The 16,576-nt window shown below is 47.6% G+C and overlaps 1 protein-coding gene and 1 pseudogene across 10 annotated transcripts in view; both read left to right on the top strand.

The window, feature by feature from the left end:
• The window catches only part of LOC139442832 (muscle-specific protein 300 kDa-like), a 265,153-nt gene that overhangs the window by 97,323 nt on the left and 151,254 nt on the right, over positions 1 to 16,576 (top strand). For 9 of the 10 annotated variants that reach the window (XM_071223727.1, XM_071223730.1, XM_071223735.1 and 6 more), the window contains 11 exons: positions 129 to 446; positions 2,033 to 2,356; positions 2,743 to 3,060; positions 8,218 to 8,544; positions 8,797 to 8,949; positions 9,123 to 9,287; positions 9,832 to 9,846; positions 12,375 to 12,701; positions 13,149 to 13,289; positions 13,812 to 14,303; positions 14,625 to 14,777. In XM_071223727.1, coding sequence (XP_071079828.1) covers positions 129 to 446; positions 2,033 to 2,356; positions 2,743 to 3,060; positions 8,218 to 8,544; positions 8,797 to 8,949; positions 9,123 to 9,287; positions 9,832 to 9,846; positions 12,375 to 12,701; positions 13,149 to 13,289; positions 13,812 to 14,303; positions 14,625 to 14,777 — 2,733 coding nt within the window. The remainder of the gene's footprint in view (positions 1 to 128; positions 447 to 2,032; positions 2,357 to 2,742; positions 3,061 to 8,217; positions 8,545 to 8,796; positions 8,950 to 9,122; positions 9,288 to 9,831; positions 9,847 to 12,374; positions 12,702 to 13,148; positions 13,290 to 13,811; positions 14,304 to 14,624; positions 14,778 to 16,576) is intronic. The other variant, XM_071223728.1, reaches the window with a different exon arrangement.
• On the top strand, positions 14,812 to 16,363 carry LOC139442192 (spermatogenesis-associated protein 31H1-like; annotated as a pseudogene).

Here is a 16,576-nt window from a genome sequence, read left to right as displayed (position 1 = left end):
GATTCAATACATAAGGCTGTCAGTCTTGTAGTGAAAATCTGTTTGGGTTTTTAACTAATGGTGTCTGTCTCGGAGATAGTTTGTTCGGACTGACTTGTTATATCACACGGATGTGTTGCTTGATGCAGGCAGTGCATGAGGAGATTCTCCGCCATCAGACAGCATTCGACGGTCTGGCGGAGCAGGCCCAGATCCTGATGCAGTCATCCAAAGACAGCCGTGTGTCCACCCAGCTGACCCAGATGAGCTCCAGGTACACCGCACTCATCACCCTCTCTAAGGACCTGATGAAGCGCTATGAGCAGCACGTTCAGGACCATGAGCAGTACGCAGATGTTTACAATGACGCCACGTCATGGCTCCAGTCCACGCGGGACAGACTGTCGGTGTGCGCAGACACATCTGGGGACAGATACACCATACAGGCACAGCTGGAGAAACTGCAGGTGAGAGGATCTTAGTGCTGAGATGATAATAAATCCCATTCTTTCACGTAAGCTTATGATAGTCTTAGTGCTAAGATCACTTTGTGCAATTGGGCCCAGGACACTGAGTGAACCCTCATTAGTCAGAACATCAACTCGGGAGGATTTCCATTAGGAACATTAACATGTTTTCAAAGGGTACTCGGTCAAGAGTCTTGGTTATCTGGACAGCTTCAGTATGGACGGTCCAGATAAACAGGCTTTCGCAGTTCGTTTGTTCAGTCTTCCAACGTGATCTCCATCAATGGCTGCTGAAGGCTGTCTAGTAAAATATATCGGCTGCTGGCTAGTTCAGGAGGATAGTTTGACGATGTTGTGGATGTTGTAGATAAGCTTTGAGCTAGTTCCGGAGGATAGTCTGACAATGTGCAGATGTTGTATATAAGCTTTGAGCTAGCTCCGGAGGATAGTCTGACAATGTGCAGATGTTGTAGACTAGCTTTGAGCTAGCTCTGGAGGATAGTCTGACAATGTGTGGATGTTGTAGACAAGCTTTGAGCTAGTTCCGGAGGATAGTCTGACAATGTGCAGATGTTGTAGATAAGCTTTGAGCTAGCTCCGGAGGATAGTCTGACAATGTGCGGATGTTGTAGACTAGCTTTGAGCTAGCTCTGGAGGATAGTCTGACAATGTGTGGATGTTGTAGACAAGCTTTGAGCTAGTTCCGGAGTATAGTCTGACAATGTGTGGATGTTGTAGATAAGCCTTGGGCTAGTTCCTGAGCATAGTCTGACAATGTGCGGATGTTGTAGATAAGCCTTGGGCTAGTTCCGGAGCATAGTCTGACAATGTGCGGATGTTGTAGATAAGCCTTGGGCTAGCTCCGGAGCATAGTCTGACAATGTGCGAATGTTGTAGATAAGCCTTGGGCTAGCTCCGGAGGATAGTCTGACAATGTGCGGATGTTGTAGATAAGCCTTGGGCAAGCTCCGGAGCATAGTCTGACAATGTGCGAATGTTGTAGATAAGCCTTGGGCTAGCTCCGGAGGATAGTCTGACAATGTGTGGATGTTGTAGATAAGCCTTGGGCTAGTTCCGGAGGATAGTCTGACAATGTGTGGATGTTGTAGATAAGCCTTGGGCTAGTTCCGGAGGATAGTCTGACAATGTGCGGATGTTGTAGATAAGCCTTGGGCTAGCTCCCGAGAATAGTCTGACAATGTGCGGATGTTGTAGATAAGCCTTGGGCTAGCTCCGGAGGATAGTCTGACAATGTGTGGATGTTGTAGATAAGCCTTGGGCTAGCTCCGGAGGATAGTCTGACAATGTGTGGATGTTGTAGATAAGCCTTGGGCTAGCTCCGGAGCATAGTCTGACAATGTGCGAATGTTGTAGATAAGCCTTGGGCCAGCTCCGGAGGATAGTCTGACAATGTGTGGATGTTGTAGATAAGCCTTGGGCTAGCTCCGGAGGATAGTCTGACAATGTGCGGATGTTGTAGATAAGCTTTGAGTTAGTTCCGGAGGATAGTCTGACAATGTGCGGAAGTTGTAGATAAGCCTTGGGCTAGCTCCGGAGGATAGTCTGACAATGTGCGGATGTTGTAGGAGTTCACGGTGCTGAAGGAGGAGGGGCAGGCCCTGCTGCACACGGCACACACCTGGGGTGAGAAGACCATGACCAACACATCAGTGACCGGACGGGAGATGATCCGGCAAGACTTAAGTCAACTGCAGACCGACTGGGCCGTCTTGCTGAGCGAGGTGTCCGATACGAAGGTGCTGCTGGAGGCCTGTCTGCTGCGCTGGACAGAGTTCAGTGACAGCAACGACCAGGTCCTCCGCTGGCTGAAGGACATGGAGAAGAAACTGAGGGAGGCACAGCCTAAGGCCGACATTGGAGAGAAGCGGGCCGAGCTTCAGAGAGTCAAGGTGAGACCAAAGAGTGTCCATCGAGTGAGTGTTTGTGGAGAAAGCACACACATCTCCTTGTGCGACAACTTTACCATCAGTTTGATTCATCAGAAAGTCCTCATGGACAGTGACGTTGATTACCCTTTTGGGGAGACTTTGTTATGGGTACAGGTCAGTATGTGTCTTTTTATGGATATCAGAAATGGACTAGGAATTGTCAGATGTTGGAGTGTTCCAAGATCTCCTCATTTTGATGATAATGTCTGTCTACTCACTCTAAGATGCGGTGAGGTAGCCTAGATGTTAAGACATTGGCTCGTCACTCACTCAGTCTCACTCACTCACTCACTCACACTCACTCACTCACTCACTCACTCACTCACTCACACTGTGTGTTGTTGCAGGTGCTGTACCAGGACATAGTCTCCTATGAGCAGATGGTGGAATCTGTGACCAGCAAGGCCCATGGTTTGGCTGAGAAGAGTTCAGCTAGTCAGGCATCTACCGACACATCGCAGATTGCATCGCGCTACACCACTGTGAAGGAACAGGCCCAGGACCTGCTGGCCCGGAACGAGCAGTACGTGGCCAACCACCAGGACTACATTGACGCATGCAGCAACTTTGTGTCCTGGCTCCGCACCGCCATTGAGAAGCTGGCCACATGCTCCGACACATTTGGCGAGCGATCTGTCATCGAGGGCAAAATAGAGAGAGTGCAGGTCAGTGATGTACAGTTGCCAGCGTGTAGTTTGTTCATGCAGGTCAGTGATGTACAGTTGCCAGCATGTAGTTTGTTCATGCAGGTCAGTGATGTACAGTTGCCAGCATGTAGTTTGTTCGTGCAGGTCAGTGATGTACAGTTGCCAGCATGTAGTTTGTTCGTGCAGGTCAGTGATGTACAGTTGCCAGCGTGTAGTTTGTTCATGCAGGTCAGTGATGTACAGTTGCCAGCATGTAGTTTGTTCGTGCAGGTCAGTGATGTACAGTTGCCAGCGTGTAGTTTGTTCATGCAGGTCAGTGATGTACAGTTGCCAGCATGTAGTTTGTTCATGCAGGTCAGTGATGTACAGTTGCCAGCGTGTAGTTTGTTCATGCAGGTCAGTGATGTACAGTTGCCAGCATGTAGTTTGTTCATGCAGGTCAGTGATGTACAGTTGCCAGCGTGTAGTTTGTTCATGCAGGTCAGTGATGTACAGTTGCCAGCATGTAGTTTGTTCATGCAGGTCAGTGATGTACAGTTGCCAGCGTGTAGTTTGTTCATGCAGGTCAGTGATGTACAGTTGCCAGCATGTAGTTTGTTCGTGCAGGTCAGTGATGTACAGTTGCCAGCATGTAGTTTGTTCATGCAGGTCAGTGATGTACAGTTGCCAGCATGTAGTTTGTTCGTGCAGGTCAGTGATGTACAGTTGCCAGCATGTAGTTTGTTCGTGCAGGTCAGTGATGTACAGTTGCCAGCATGTAGTTTGTTCGTGCAGGTCAGTGATGTACAGTTGCCAGCGTGTAGTTTGTTCATGCAGGTCAGTGATGTACAGTTGCCAGCGTGTAGTTTGTTCATGCAGGTCAGTGATGTACAGTTGCCAGCATGTAGTTTGTTCATGCAGGTCAGTGATGTACAGTTGCCAGCGTGTAGTTTGTTCGTGCAGGTCAGTGATGTACAGTTCCCAGCGTGTAGTTTGTTCGTGCAGGTCAGTGATGTACAGTTGCCAGCATGTAGTTTGTTCGTGCAGGTCAGTGATGTACAGTTGCCAGCATGTAGTTTGTTCGTGCAGGTCAGTGATGTACAGTTGCCAGCATGTAGTTTGTTCATGCAGGTCAGTGATGTACAGTTGCCAGCATGTAGTTTGTTCATGCAGGTCAGTGATGTACAGTTGCCAGCGTGTAGTTTGTTCATGCAGGTCAGTGATGTACAGTTGCCAGCGTGTAGTTTGTTCGTGCAGGTCACTGATGTACAGTTGCCAGCATGTAGTTTGTTCATGCAGGTCAGTGATGTACAGTTGCAAGCATGTAGTTTGTTCATGCAGGTCAGTGATGTACAGTTGCCAGCGTGTAGTTTGTTCATGCAGGTCAGTGATGTACAGTTGCCAGCATGTAGTTTGTTCATGCAGGTCAGTGATGTACAGTTGCCAGCATGTAGTTTGTTCATGCAGGTCAGTGATGTACAGTTGCCAGCGTGTAATTTGTTCATGCAGGTCAGTGATGTACAGTTGCCAGCGTGTAGTTTGTTCATGCAGGTCAGTGATGTACAGTTGCCAGCATGTAGTTTGTTCATGCAGGTCAGTGATGTACAGTTGCCAGCATGTAGTTTGTTCATGCAGGTCAGTGATGTACAGTTGCCAGCATGTAGTTTGTTCATGCAGGTCAGTGATGTACAGTTGCCAGCGTGTAGTTTGTTCATGCAGGTCAGTGATGTACAGTTGCCAGCATGTAGTTTGTTCATGCAGGTCAGTGATGTACAGTTGCCAGCATGTAGTTTGTTCATGCAGGTCAGTGATGTACAGTTGCCAGCATGTAGTTTGTTCATGCAGGTCAGTGATGTACAGTTGCAAGCATGTAGTTTGTTCATGCAGGTCAGTGATGTACAGTTGCCAGCGTGTAGTTTGTTCGTGCAGGTCAGTGATGTACAGTTGCCAGCATGTAGTTTGTTCGTGCAGGTCAGTGATGTACAGTTGCCAGCATGTAGTTTGTTCGTGCAGGTCAGTGATGTACAGTTGCCAGCATGTAGTTTGTTCGTGCGGGTCAGTGATGTACAGTTGCCAGCGTGTAGTTTGTTCATGCAGGTCAGTGATGTACAATTGCCAGCATGTAGTTTGTTCATGCAGGTCAGTGATGTACAGTTGCCAGCGTGTAGTTTGTTCGTGCAGAGGTACATGTTACTTCCCTGTTGAATTCTGAGTTGGATAAGGTCCCCAGTAACCTATGCTTGTTGTAAGAGGCATTGGATTGGTTTGTCAGGCCAGGCTGACTGTGTCACTACGCCCCCATGACCCTAGTCAGTGGTTTGTCTGGTCCAGTCTGACTGTGTCACTACGCCCCCATGACCCTAGTCAGTGGTTTGTCTGGTCCAGACTGACTGTGTCACTACACTCCCATGACCCTAGTCAGTGGTTTATCAGGCCAGGCTGACTGTGTCACTACACTCCCATGACCCTAGTCAGTGGTTTGTCTGGTCCAGACTGACTGTGTCACTACACTCCCATGACCCTAGTCAGTGGTTTGTCTGGCCAGACTGACTGTGTCACTTCACTCCCATGACCCTAGTCAGTGGTTTGTCTGGTCCAGACTGACTGTGTCACTACACTCCCATGACCCTAGTCAGTGGTTTGTCTGGTCCAGACTGACTGTGTCACTACGCTCCCATGACCCTAGTCAGTGGTTTGTCTGGTCCAGGCTGACTGTGTCACTACGCTCCCATGACCCTAGACAGTGGTTTGTCAGGCCAGGCTGACTGTGTCACTACACTCCCATGACCCTAGTCAGTGGTTTGTCTGGTCCAGACTGACTGTGTCACTACACTCCCATGACCCTAGTCAGTGGTTTGTCTGGTCCAGACTGACTGTGTCACTACGCTCCCATGACCCTAGTCAGTGGTTTGTCTGGTCCAGACTGACTGTGTCACTACACTCCCATGACCCTAGACAGTGGTTTGTCTGGTCCAGACTCAGTCTCCACCCGTGACAATAAGGGGTAGAATAGGTCTTCAGCTTCCCATGCTTGCCGTAAGAGGTGACTACCGGGATTGGGTGGTCAGGCTCACTGACTTGGTTGATGCATGGCATCGTGTCCCAATTGCATTGATCAATGCTCATGTTATCAGTCCCTGGATTGTCTGGTCCAGATTTGATTATTTACAGACCGCTGTAATATAGGTGGAATATTGCTGAGTGAGGCTGAAACAACAAACAAACAAAAAACAGTTAGTCTCATGCCTCCGTGATGAAGCTGGAAACTTGCTGACTGTGCAACAAAAACAACCACATATCATCAATGAGACAATTGACAATGTCTAACCAGGATGATTGTGTTTTGCAGTACATAAATGTCCACTGTACAGTCCTCTGTACAGTCCACTGTACAATCCTCTGTATAGTCCTCTGTACAGTCCCCTGTACAGTCCTCTGTATAGTCCTCTGTACAGTCCTCTGTATAGTTCTCTACAGTCCTCTACAGTCCTCTGTATAGTCCTCTGTACAGTCCTCTACAGTCCTCTGTACAGTCCTCTACAGTCCTCTACAGTCCTCTGTATAGTCCTTTGTACAGTCCTCTACAGTCCTCTGTATAGTCCTCTGTATAGTCCTCTGTACAGTCCTCTGTACAGTCCTCTGTACAGTCCTTTGTGCAATCCTCTGTATAGTTCTCTGTACAGTTCTCTGTATAGTCCTTTGTACAATCCTCTGTACAGTTCTCTGTATAGTCCTTTGTACAATCCTCTGTATAGTTCTCTGTATAGTTCTCTGTACAGTTCTCTGTATAGTACTCTGTACAGTACTCTGTACAGTCCTCTGTACAGTCCTCTGTACAGTCCTCTGTATAGTCCTCTGTACAGTCCTCTACAGTCCTCTGTACAGTCCTTTGTGCAATCCTCTGTATAGTTCTCTGTACAGTTCTCTGTACAGTCCTCTGTATAGTCCTTTGTACAATCCTCTGTACAGTTCTCTGTATAGTCCTTTGTACAATCCTCTGTATAGTTCTCTGTATAGTTCTCTGTACAGTTCTCTGTATAGTACTCTGTACAGTACTCTGTACAGCCCTCTGTATAGTCCTCTGTACAGTCCTCTGTACAGCCCTCTGTATAGTCCTATGTACAGTCCTCTGTACAGTCATCTGTACAGTTCTCTGTATAGTCCACTGTACAGTCTTCAACAATGTAGTCACATGATTCACCACATGATTAGATGATCATGATTGCTGTCATGGCCATGTTGTTCAAGCTACCTCTGACCTGACTCACCCAATCTGCTTTTCACCCCCATGACTGAGGGTCTGAGGCTAAAGTGTCTTACAGCTGGCCTGAGGATCATGTGGGTGTACTCCAAGGACATGGCAGTCAACTGTTCATGGTGTTTGTTGAGCCTGTGCCAAGGTCTGTATTGGCTGGCAGCCATGCATGTAGGTTATAGGCTGATTATAAGATTACATTCTGATTGGTATGTCACCGTGAGGATTAACCTAGCAGGTGTCAGAGGGTTATACGTTCTTGGCTGAGATTATCCATGTGGAAATCAGGTCTTGTGTCTCGATACTCGTGAGCTGGTGAATTGTGTCAGCATGTAGCCTGACCACACTCTAGGCCATCATGCATTCTGAGATGGTGGCGGGCAGCACTGTGGAGGACACGTGAAACTTTTGATTCATTGTGAAAAGGAGGAGGAGCAGATATACTACCAGTACCTGTGATTTGTTATGAAGGAGGTGCATCACTGCACCCACAACATGACCTTGGGTATCGACGCTGTTGTTGTGGCCGGGGAGGCTGGGGAGAAGGAGACACCCGCCCCCAACAGACACAGAGGAGGTCACAGTTCGAGAACATGTGACCTGTCAGACGGGACATCTTCACATCGGGGCTCCCGGGACATTCCTGGAACTGACATTATCATGCCCCAAGATTCTGGTCCATGCAGCTGTACACAGGATGAGATTTGTTACAATGGACTGGATTCATATGTGCCAGATCTTGACCCCATCAGTGCTAAGCTTATAGCTCTGTCACTAGAGATAGGTCCCTACTCCCTGTCCACTGTGTTGAAGGCAAGAATATGTGGAAATTCCTGCTGTTATGTTATATTCAATCGATATCCATGACAAGGTTCCATTCTATGAAATCAAAACCAATGTCTTAACCCTGGTGCGTCTATGAATGAGTTTTCTGTTTCCAGTCCCTGCTGCACAACTTGGCTGAGGGCACCCAGAGACTGTCGCACGCAACCAAGGCAGGGGAGGCCACTCTGCCCAGTACATCCCCTCAGGGCCAGACCAAGATGCGCCAGGAACTGCAAGCCATGCACAAAGACTTTGAGGAGTTCCGTGGTCAGCTGGTGCAGGCGCAATCCGATCTGGAGGTGTGTCTCACACGCTGGGAGGAGTTCGAGGAGAGCTACCAGACGTTCAGTCAGTGGCTGAAGGACACGGAGAACCAGGTGCGGTCGGAGCTGGACCTGAAGACCAACGTGGAGGAGAAGAAGCTCCAGTGGGAGCTGTACCAGGTGAGACAGCTTCACTTATCCTTACTTGGTACTCCAACTTCTAAATGCCTCTCAAAGTTATTTGTTGTCTTTATGGAGACGTGGCAATGATCACTTGCTTGATGACAGTGTTAGAACATAAACCAAAACGTCACTCCAAATCGTAATAAAGAAGTTGGTCATCCTTGTATTTTATCCTTACTTATCCCAATGTTACTTAAATCTTTTAGCACCAGACGTATTATTGATAACCATTGCTGTTCCATGTTGCAGCGCCACCTGGAGGAGATTATCTCACACCAGTCAGCTCTGGACCGTGTCAGCGAGAGAGCCCAGGCCTTGCTTCAGACCAATGCCGATGCCAAAACGTCACACGCCATTACGCAAATCACCACTCGCTACCAGGCTGTCATCGCCCACTGCAAGGTGTGTACATAGCACTTAGGGGAAGGACAGTGTAGTACAGAGCTACAGTTATTGCTTAACATTGACACAAGACATCACATAGCTGAGGGTGATGGTTATTTGTCAGTGAAAATGTAAAGCATTAAAATGTAGATTATGACGACAGTGTTTCATGCCTGACTGGTTGTTCACAGGACATCGTCTGTAACCTGGAATTCTACTTCACCAACCACATGAACTACAAGGAGAGTCTGCAGCAGTTCCAGGTGTGGCTCAGAGAAACACGACAACGGATTCAGACCCTAGAGGATGACCAGGGGTCGCGGGACAAGGTCACAGCCAGACTGGAGCATGCAGAGGTGAGTCCGCCAGTGTTGTCGACGCCAGTGTGAGACATACTGCAATTGTCATGGAGCCACAATGTGGCATCAACATCACATTGTTCATACCTGCATTTCCAGCATCGACATTGCGTTGTTCATACCTGCATGTTTACCCCTGTGACAGTCCAGCCACACTGATGTCCCATATCTCCCATGTCTGTGATAGTCCAGCCACACTGATGTCCCATATCTCCCATGTCTGTGACAGTCCAGCCACACTGATGTCCCATATCTCCCATGTCTGTGACAGTCCAGCCACACTGACGTCCCATATCTCCCATGTCTGTGACAGTCCAGCCACACTGATGTCCCATATCTCCCATGTCTGTGACAGTCCAGCCACACTGATGTCCCATATCTCCCATGTCTGTGACAGTCCAGCCACACTGATGTCCCATATCTCCCATGTCTGTGACAGTCCAGCCACACTGATGTCCCATATCTCCCATGTCTGTGACAATCATTCATCCTGTATTCCAGCCCATGTTCTCTAATGATGATGGTTACTGTTGTATTGCAGGGCAACTTTTACCTGGTGAGCATGCTCGTCCCACTTACAGCCTCTTGTAGCATTCTTATCATGTGGCAGTGTTGTAGCATGTCCTTATTTAGACATGTTGTCAAGTGAAAGTATCCATGTCAAGTGAAAGCATGTTGTGTTTTACGTTTTTGTAAACTGAAACCACGTCGCTGAGAGAATGCTTGTAGATGAAAGCAGCTGGTGTTGAATGAATTAACAGCATCTTGTCAGTGACTCAAAACATGCCGTCAAAAGTTACAGTCAGTAAACAGTCAATATTTAGGAGATAAACTTGTGTTTTGAAATTTAATGTAGTCCGACTGTAGAGTAGATACCTCTTTACTTTTAATTTGGAACTGGGCGAAATTGCCTTTTCGGAGTCTGTTCGCTTTGAACATGTCCCTGACATATTCATAAACATTTCATTTGTATGCAAAAGATATGCCTTTGTCGAGTTTTGTAATCTCATCCCCGAAGCAGTCAGGATTATGGCCTAGAACAACATATCTTTGCCAAAAACATCCGATATCAAACTACAGTATTTCCTCTAATAGACGCTTGGCCATCTATTAGTTTCGTGAGAGGCATTGACTTGGCATGTATTCGAGACCAGGCTTGTATTGGAGAGCCAGCGTGTAATAGAGGAAATATCGATACATTTTACAGTTCTTGGTGATCGATCGGCAGCCATTTGTTTTATGAATCGATATGTAGGCTGTCGATGTATTCATGCCCACAGTTTTTGTGTGAAAAGGCTTACTGTATTTAAAAGGGGTTTCCTTAGCAAAAAGGAAACCTCTTTTTAACCAATCAGAATCAAGCATTCTTCAATGTCATGGTAGAATTTCTTTTCAACCTTGTTTACCTCACAGTTTTCCTTTTGCACATGAATGTGACAGTGGTGTCCCATGTATGACAGTTTGCATGTTCTTGTAGATTGGATAGATGGTTGGATATCTGTGGTAGACTTGGTAGTTGTCACTGTCTGTCCGTGGCCTGTTAAATGGACTCCATATATGAAGTGTGCAGACAGTGCTCCCATGTCTCGGCATGTTGTCAGTTGTGTATCCTGTGTACCTGTGTATCCTGTGTACCTGTGTATCTGTGTACCTGTGTATCCTGTGTACCTGTGTATCCTGTGTATCCTGTGTATCCTGTGTACCTGTGTATCCTGTGTACCTGTGTCCCTGTGTACCTGTGTATCCTGTGTATCCTGTGTACCTGTGTATCCTGTGTACCTGTGTATCCTGTGTATCCTGTGTACCTGTGTATCCTGTGTACCTGTGTATCCTGTGTATCCTGTGTACCTGTGTATCTGTGTATCCTGTGTACCTGTGTATCCTGTGTATCTGTGTACCTGTGTATCCTGTGTATCTGTGTATCCTGTGTATCCTGTGTATCTGTGTATCCTGTGTATCCTGTGTACCTGTGTATCTGTGTACCTGTGTATCCTGTGTACCTGTGTATCTGTGTATCCTGTGTATCCTGTGTACCTGTGTATCCTGTGTATTCTGTGTATCTGTGTATCCTGTGTATCCTGTGTACCTGTGTACCTGTGTATCCTGTGTATCCTGTGTACCTGTGTATCTGTGTATCTGTGTATCCTGTGTATCCTGTGTATCCTGTGTACCTGTGTATCTGTGTATCCTGTGTATCTGTGTATCCTGTGTATCTGTGTATCCTGTGTACCTGTGTATATGTGTATCCTGTGTATCTGTGTATCCTGTGTACCTGTGTACCTGTGTATCCTGTGTATCCTGTGTATCTGTGTATCCTGTGTACCTGTGTATCCTGTGTACCTGTGTACCTTTGTATCCTGTGTACCTGTGTATCCTGTGTACCTGTGTATCCTGTGTACCTGTGTATCCTGTGTATCTGTGTATCCTGTGTATCTGTGTATCCTGTGTATCTGTGTATCCTGTGTATCCTGTGTATCTGTGTATCCTGTGTACCTGTGTATCCTGTGTACCTGTGTATCCTGTGTATCTGTGTATCCTGTGTATCTGTGTATCCTGTGTATCCTGTGTATCTGTGTATCTGTGTATCCTGTGTACCTGTGGACATGAGTTGAGTATAATACAGCGGCATTTGCCTGTTCTAACATAAGCTTCTCAAGGAATAATCATTTATCATCATATTGAATCATCATGACATGTTTATCATCATTAACACCTTCACAGGGTTTCCCATCCATTTATCTTCTCATCCTCATCTGGGGGCAATGGTGGCCCTGTTGTGTAAGGCGCAGCAATTTGCTGTGCAGAGTTGCATCCCTCGGGCACACCAGAAACCTATTGGTGGGTTTGAATCCCGGTTCCCCACCCACATTTAGCTGACACGCCATGAAATAACGACTGATGGATTTTCAGATGTTGTCATATGAATGGTATTTGACCTTGTCTCAGTTCCATTTATTTTTAGGCTTCAATTTTACACCTCAGTATGCATCAGTTTTTAAATATGCTATAATACCTCAGTATTCCTATTGAGAGGTGTTTCAAAGATGTCAAAGAGATACTGATCCAGCGTGTGTGTTCCTGTAGGAGATACAAGGCGCCATGGACCGCGGACACAGCCTGCTGCGGAGCTTGCTGGACACCTGTGAGAAGACGCTGCCATCCACCAGCAACAGGGGCTGTCAGACGCTGCGGCAGGACACTGAGGCAGCCAAGACCGAGTACGAGAACCTGCTGACGGAAATGTCCCAAGCCAAGCGCAGTCTGGAGACTGCCTTGTCCCAGTGGGGAGACTTCGACCGGCTGTATGACCAGCTCAACATCTGGCTCACTGACGTGGAGAACAAGCTTCGGTCTGACTCGGAGTACAAGACGGACCTCCCTGAAAAGAGATCACACATGGAGAAATTCAAGGTGATACAACCTCTTAGCTTATCAGTGATTATGTACTGTATGTCTAACAGTTCTTCAGATATTGTCTGTCTGCTCCCAAGGCAACCCGTGAAGATCCGGGTAGAATAGGTTTTCAGCAACCCATGCTTGCCATTAAAGGTGACTATGATTGTCTGTAAGAGGCGACTAACGGGATCGGGTGGTCAGGCTCACTGATTTGGTTGATGCATGTCATCGTATCCAATTTGTGTGGATCGATGTTCTGGATGTCAATCACTGGATTGTCTGGTCCAGACTCAATTATTTACAGACCGCCGTCATATAGCTGTAATATTGCTGAGTGTTGCATTAATCAACCAACCAATCAACCAACCTCCCAGGGCCTTACAGGCAGACATCGCTGCTCACAAAGATTATGTACTGTATGTCTAGAAACAGTTCTTCAGATATTGTGCATCTTCTTCCCAGGCCCTCCAGGCAGACATCGCTGCTCACAAGGACATGCTGGCTAAGCTGGAGCAGAAGGCCGGGCAGGTGAAGGACTCCGGTCCCCGCGGCCATGTGTCCGGACTCTCAGCCAGGTACCAGGCTGTCATCACAGAGAGCAGGGTGAGTGTGGGCTACATGGCGTCAGAGAGTCAAGACCTGGTGTCAGGCAAAAGTGCTGGATTTAATGTATCATGAAGTCTAGTCACAGACCACACCAGATTCTACCATCAAAATCTAGTTAATTCCCATTCTTTGATGTTTGCTTACGATATACATAGCGCTAAGATCACTTTCTGTGACTGGGCCAAGATTTGTAGATAAGAGATTCTATCATCACTGTGTGTTGTCCATGAATGACCCGTGTTTCACATCAGACAAGGTCCTCAGTACTGCTGGCTGGTCATCAGACTCCAGCAAGATGGAGATAAGTGGTATTGGGTTCATGTGGTCCAAGTCCCCCATCTTCTCTTTTCAAAATCAAAAATGGACCTCAAGCGGCATGATGAAATAACTTTAAATTATTGTAATACACTAGATGTACGTTCCAAATTTGACCTGGAGTTTAAAATTAATAATTTGAACCCCTTCCTTATATTTTTGAGTGTTTCTCTTTTGGTAATACCATGTCACTTTCTCCTCCAGGATGCCTTTGTCAAGGCTGAGGAGCAGGTCAAAGGTCATGAGGACTATCGTAAAGCATACATTGCTTGTCTGGACTGGCTAGCCAACACCAAGCATCGGCTACAGCGGATGAGCGACTACAGCGGTGACAAGCGCACGCTACAGGACCGGCTGCAGCAGCTGAAGGAGTTCAAGGCTGACTTGCGGCAAGGTCAGGAGATGGTGAACCGGGCTGGTGCTCTGGGAGAGCGTGTCTGTGAGAGCACCTCACCCCAAGGTCGGTCTGTAATCCAGCGCGAAATGGAAGGTCTGCGTGAGGACTGGTCTGTCTTCTCCATGGCAGTGTCAGACGTGGAGACAAACCTGGAGTCGTGTATCGCCAACTGGGTAGAGCTGGACGATGACCATGTCACCATAATGAACTGGATAGACAAGATGGATGCCCAAGTTCGTGGGCTGATGGATCCCAAACCCAACCTCAGCCGCAAACAACAGCAGCACCAAGAAGGGGAGGTAAGTCTTACAACACCAGCAAGAAGGGGAGGTAAATCTCACACAGTATCAAGAAGGGGAGGTAAATCTCCCACTATCAGTACCAAGAAGGGGTGGTAAATCTCACATCAAAGAGAAGGACCTTTTTCAAATTCCTGGCACAGGTTTTTGTTTCTGTTAATGTTTAACATGGCCACTATAGTTACTTGTTGTGCAGTTGCCTGTGTATACATCTTACTGGCCAGATTTTTTATAAGCCTTTCTATGAGTTTGTGTTTGTGATGCTGTTATTATGATTATCCGGTATGATAATTTTAATATGACATGTCATCCATTCTCCAGGATGTGTATGATGAGATTGGGAGTAAGAAGGCTGCTCTGGACAAGATTCGAGAGAAAGGGGACACAATTGCCCAGCGGAGCAGTGACCCTCGTCTCTCCAACAGCATGATGCAGCTGTCAACCAAGTTCCAGGCTCTCTGCTCCCTTGCCAGGGTAGGTACAGATACCTTAGTGCTGATGTAACACAATGCTGAATTTACTCTCTACTGATGAAATGAGCCACTCTCTGCCTCCCCATGAGCCAGGCTCTCTGCATGTCAGTATCAATCTCTCTCTGCCCGTCAGTATCAGTCTCCCTCTGCCCATCAGTATCAGTCTCCCTCTGCCAGTCAGTATCAGTCTCCCTCTGCCTGTCAGTATCAGTCTCCCTCTGCCTGTCAGTATCAGCCTCCCTCTGCCTCCCCATGAACCAGTCTCCCTCTGTCTATCAGTATCAGTCTCCCTCTGCCCGTCAGTATCAGTCTCCCTCTGCCTATCAGTATCAGTCTCCCTCTGCCTGTCAGTATCAGCCTCCCTCTGCCTCTCAGTATCAGTCTCCCTCTGCCTGTCAGTATCAGTCTCCCTCTGTCTATTAGTATCAATCTGCCTCTGCCTGTCAGTATCAGCCTCCCTCTGCCTGTCAGTATCAGTGTCCCTCTGCCTATCAGTATCAGTCTCCCTCTGCCTGTCAGTATCAGTCTCCCTCTATCTGTCAGTATCAACCTCCCTCTGCCTCTCAGTATCAGTCTCCCTCTGCTTGTCAGTATCAGTCTCCCTCTGCTTGTCAGTATCAGTCTCCCTCTGCCCGTCAGTATCCCTCTGCTTGTCAGTATCAGTCTCCCTCTGCCCGTCAGTATCAGTCTCCCTCTGCCTGTCAGTATCAATCTCCCTCTGCCTATCAGTATCAGTCTCCCTCTGCCTGTCAGTATCAGCCTCCCTCTGTCTATCAGTATCAGTCTCCCTCTGCCCGTCAGTATCAGTCTCCCTCTGCCTATCAGTATCAGTCTCCCTCTGCCTGTCAGTATCAGTCTCCCTCTGTCTATTAGTATCAATCTGCCTCTGCCTGTCAGTATCAGCCTCCCTCTGCCTGTCAGTATCAGTGTCCCTCTGCCTATCAGTATCAGTCTCCCTCTGCCTGTCAGTATCAGTCTCCCTCTGCCTGTCAGTATCAGTCTCCCTCTATCTGTCAGTATCAACCTCCCTCTGCCTCTCAGTATCAGTCTCCCTCTGCTTGTCAGTATCAGTCTCCCTCTGCTTGTCAGTATCAGTCTCCCTCTGCCCGTCAGTATCCCTCTGCTTGTCAGTATCAGTCTCCCTCTGCCCGTCAGTATCAGTCTCCCTCTGCCTGTCAGTATCAATCTCCCTCTGCCTATCAGTATCAGTCTCCCTCTGCCTGTCAGTATCAGCCTCCCTCTGTCTATCAGTATCAGTCTCCCTCTGCCTGTCAGTATCAGTCTCCCTCTGTCTATCAGTATCAGTCTCCCTCTGTCTATCAGTATCAGTCTCCCTCTGCCTGTCAGTATCAGCCTCCCTCTGCCTCTCAGTATCAGTCTCCCTCTGCTTGTCAGTATCAGTCTCCCTCTGCCCGTCAGTATCAGTCTCCCTCTGCCTGTCAGTATCAATCTCCCTCTGCCTGTCAGTATCAGTCTCCCTCTGCCTGTCAGTATCAGGCTCCCTCTGTCTATCAGTATCAGTCTCCCTCTGCCTGTCAGTATCAATCTCCCTCTGCCTGTCAGTATCAATCTCCCTCTGCCTGTTAGTATCAGTCTCCCTCTGCCTGTCAGTATCAGTCTCCCTCTGCCTCCCCAAGAACCAGTCTCCCTCTATCTGTCAGTATCAGTCTCCCTCTACCTGTTAGTATCAGTCTACCTCTGCCTGTCAGTATCAGTCTATTTCTGTCTGTTAGTATCAGTCTCCCTCTGTCTGTCAGTATCAGTCTATCTCTGTCTGTCAGTATCAGTCTATCTCTGTCA

The sequence above is a fragment of the Haliotis cracherodii genome, unplaced genomic scaffold (assembly GCF_022045235.1).
Source record: "Haliotis cracherodii isolate W230 unplaced genomic scaffold, xgHalCrac1.p SCAF_5, whole genome shotgun sequence".
Taxonomy (NCBI): Eukaryota; Metazoa; Mollusca; class Gastropoda; order Lepetellida; family Haliotidae; genus Haliotis; species Haliotis cracherodii.
The sequence above is the reverse complement of the archived record's forward strand: the minus strand, read 5'-3'. Positions and strand labels throughout refer to the sequence as shown.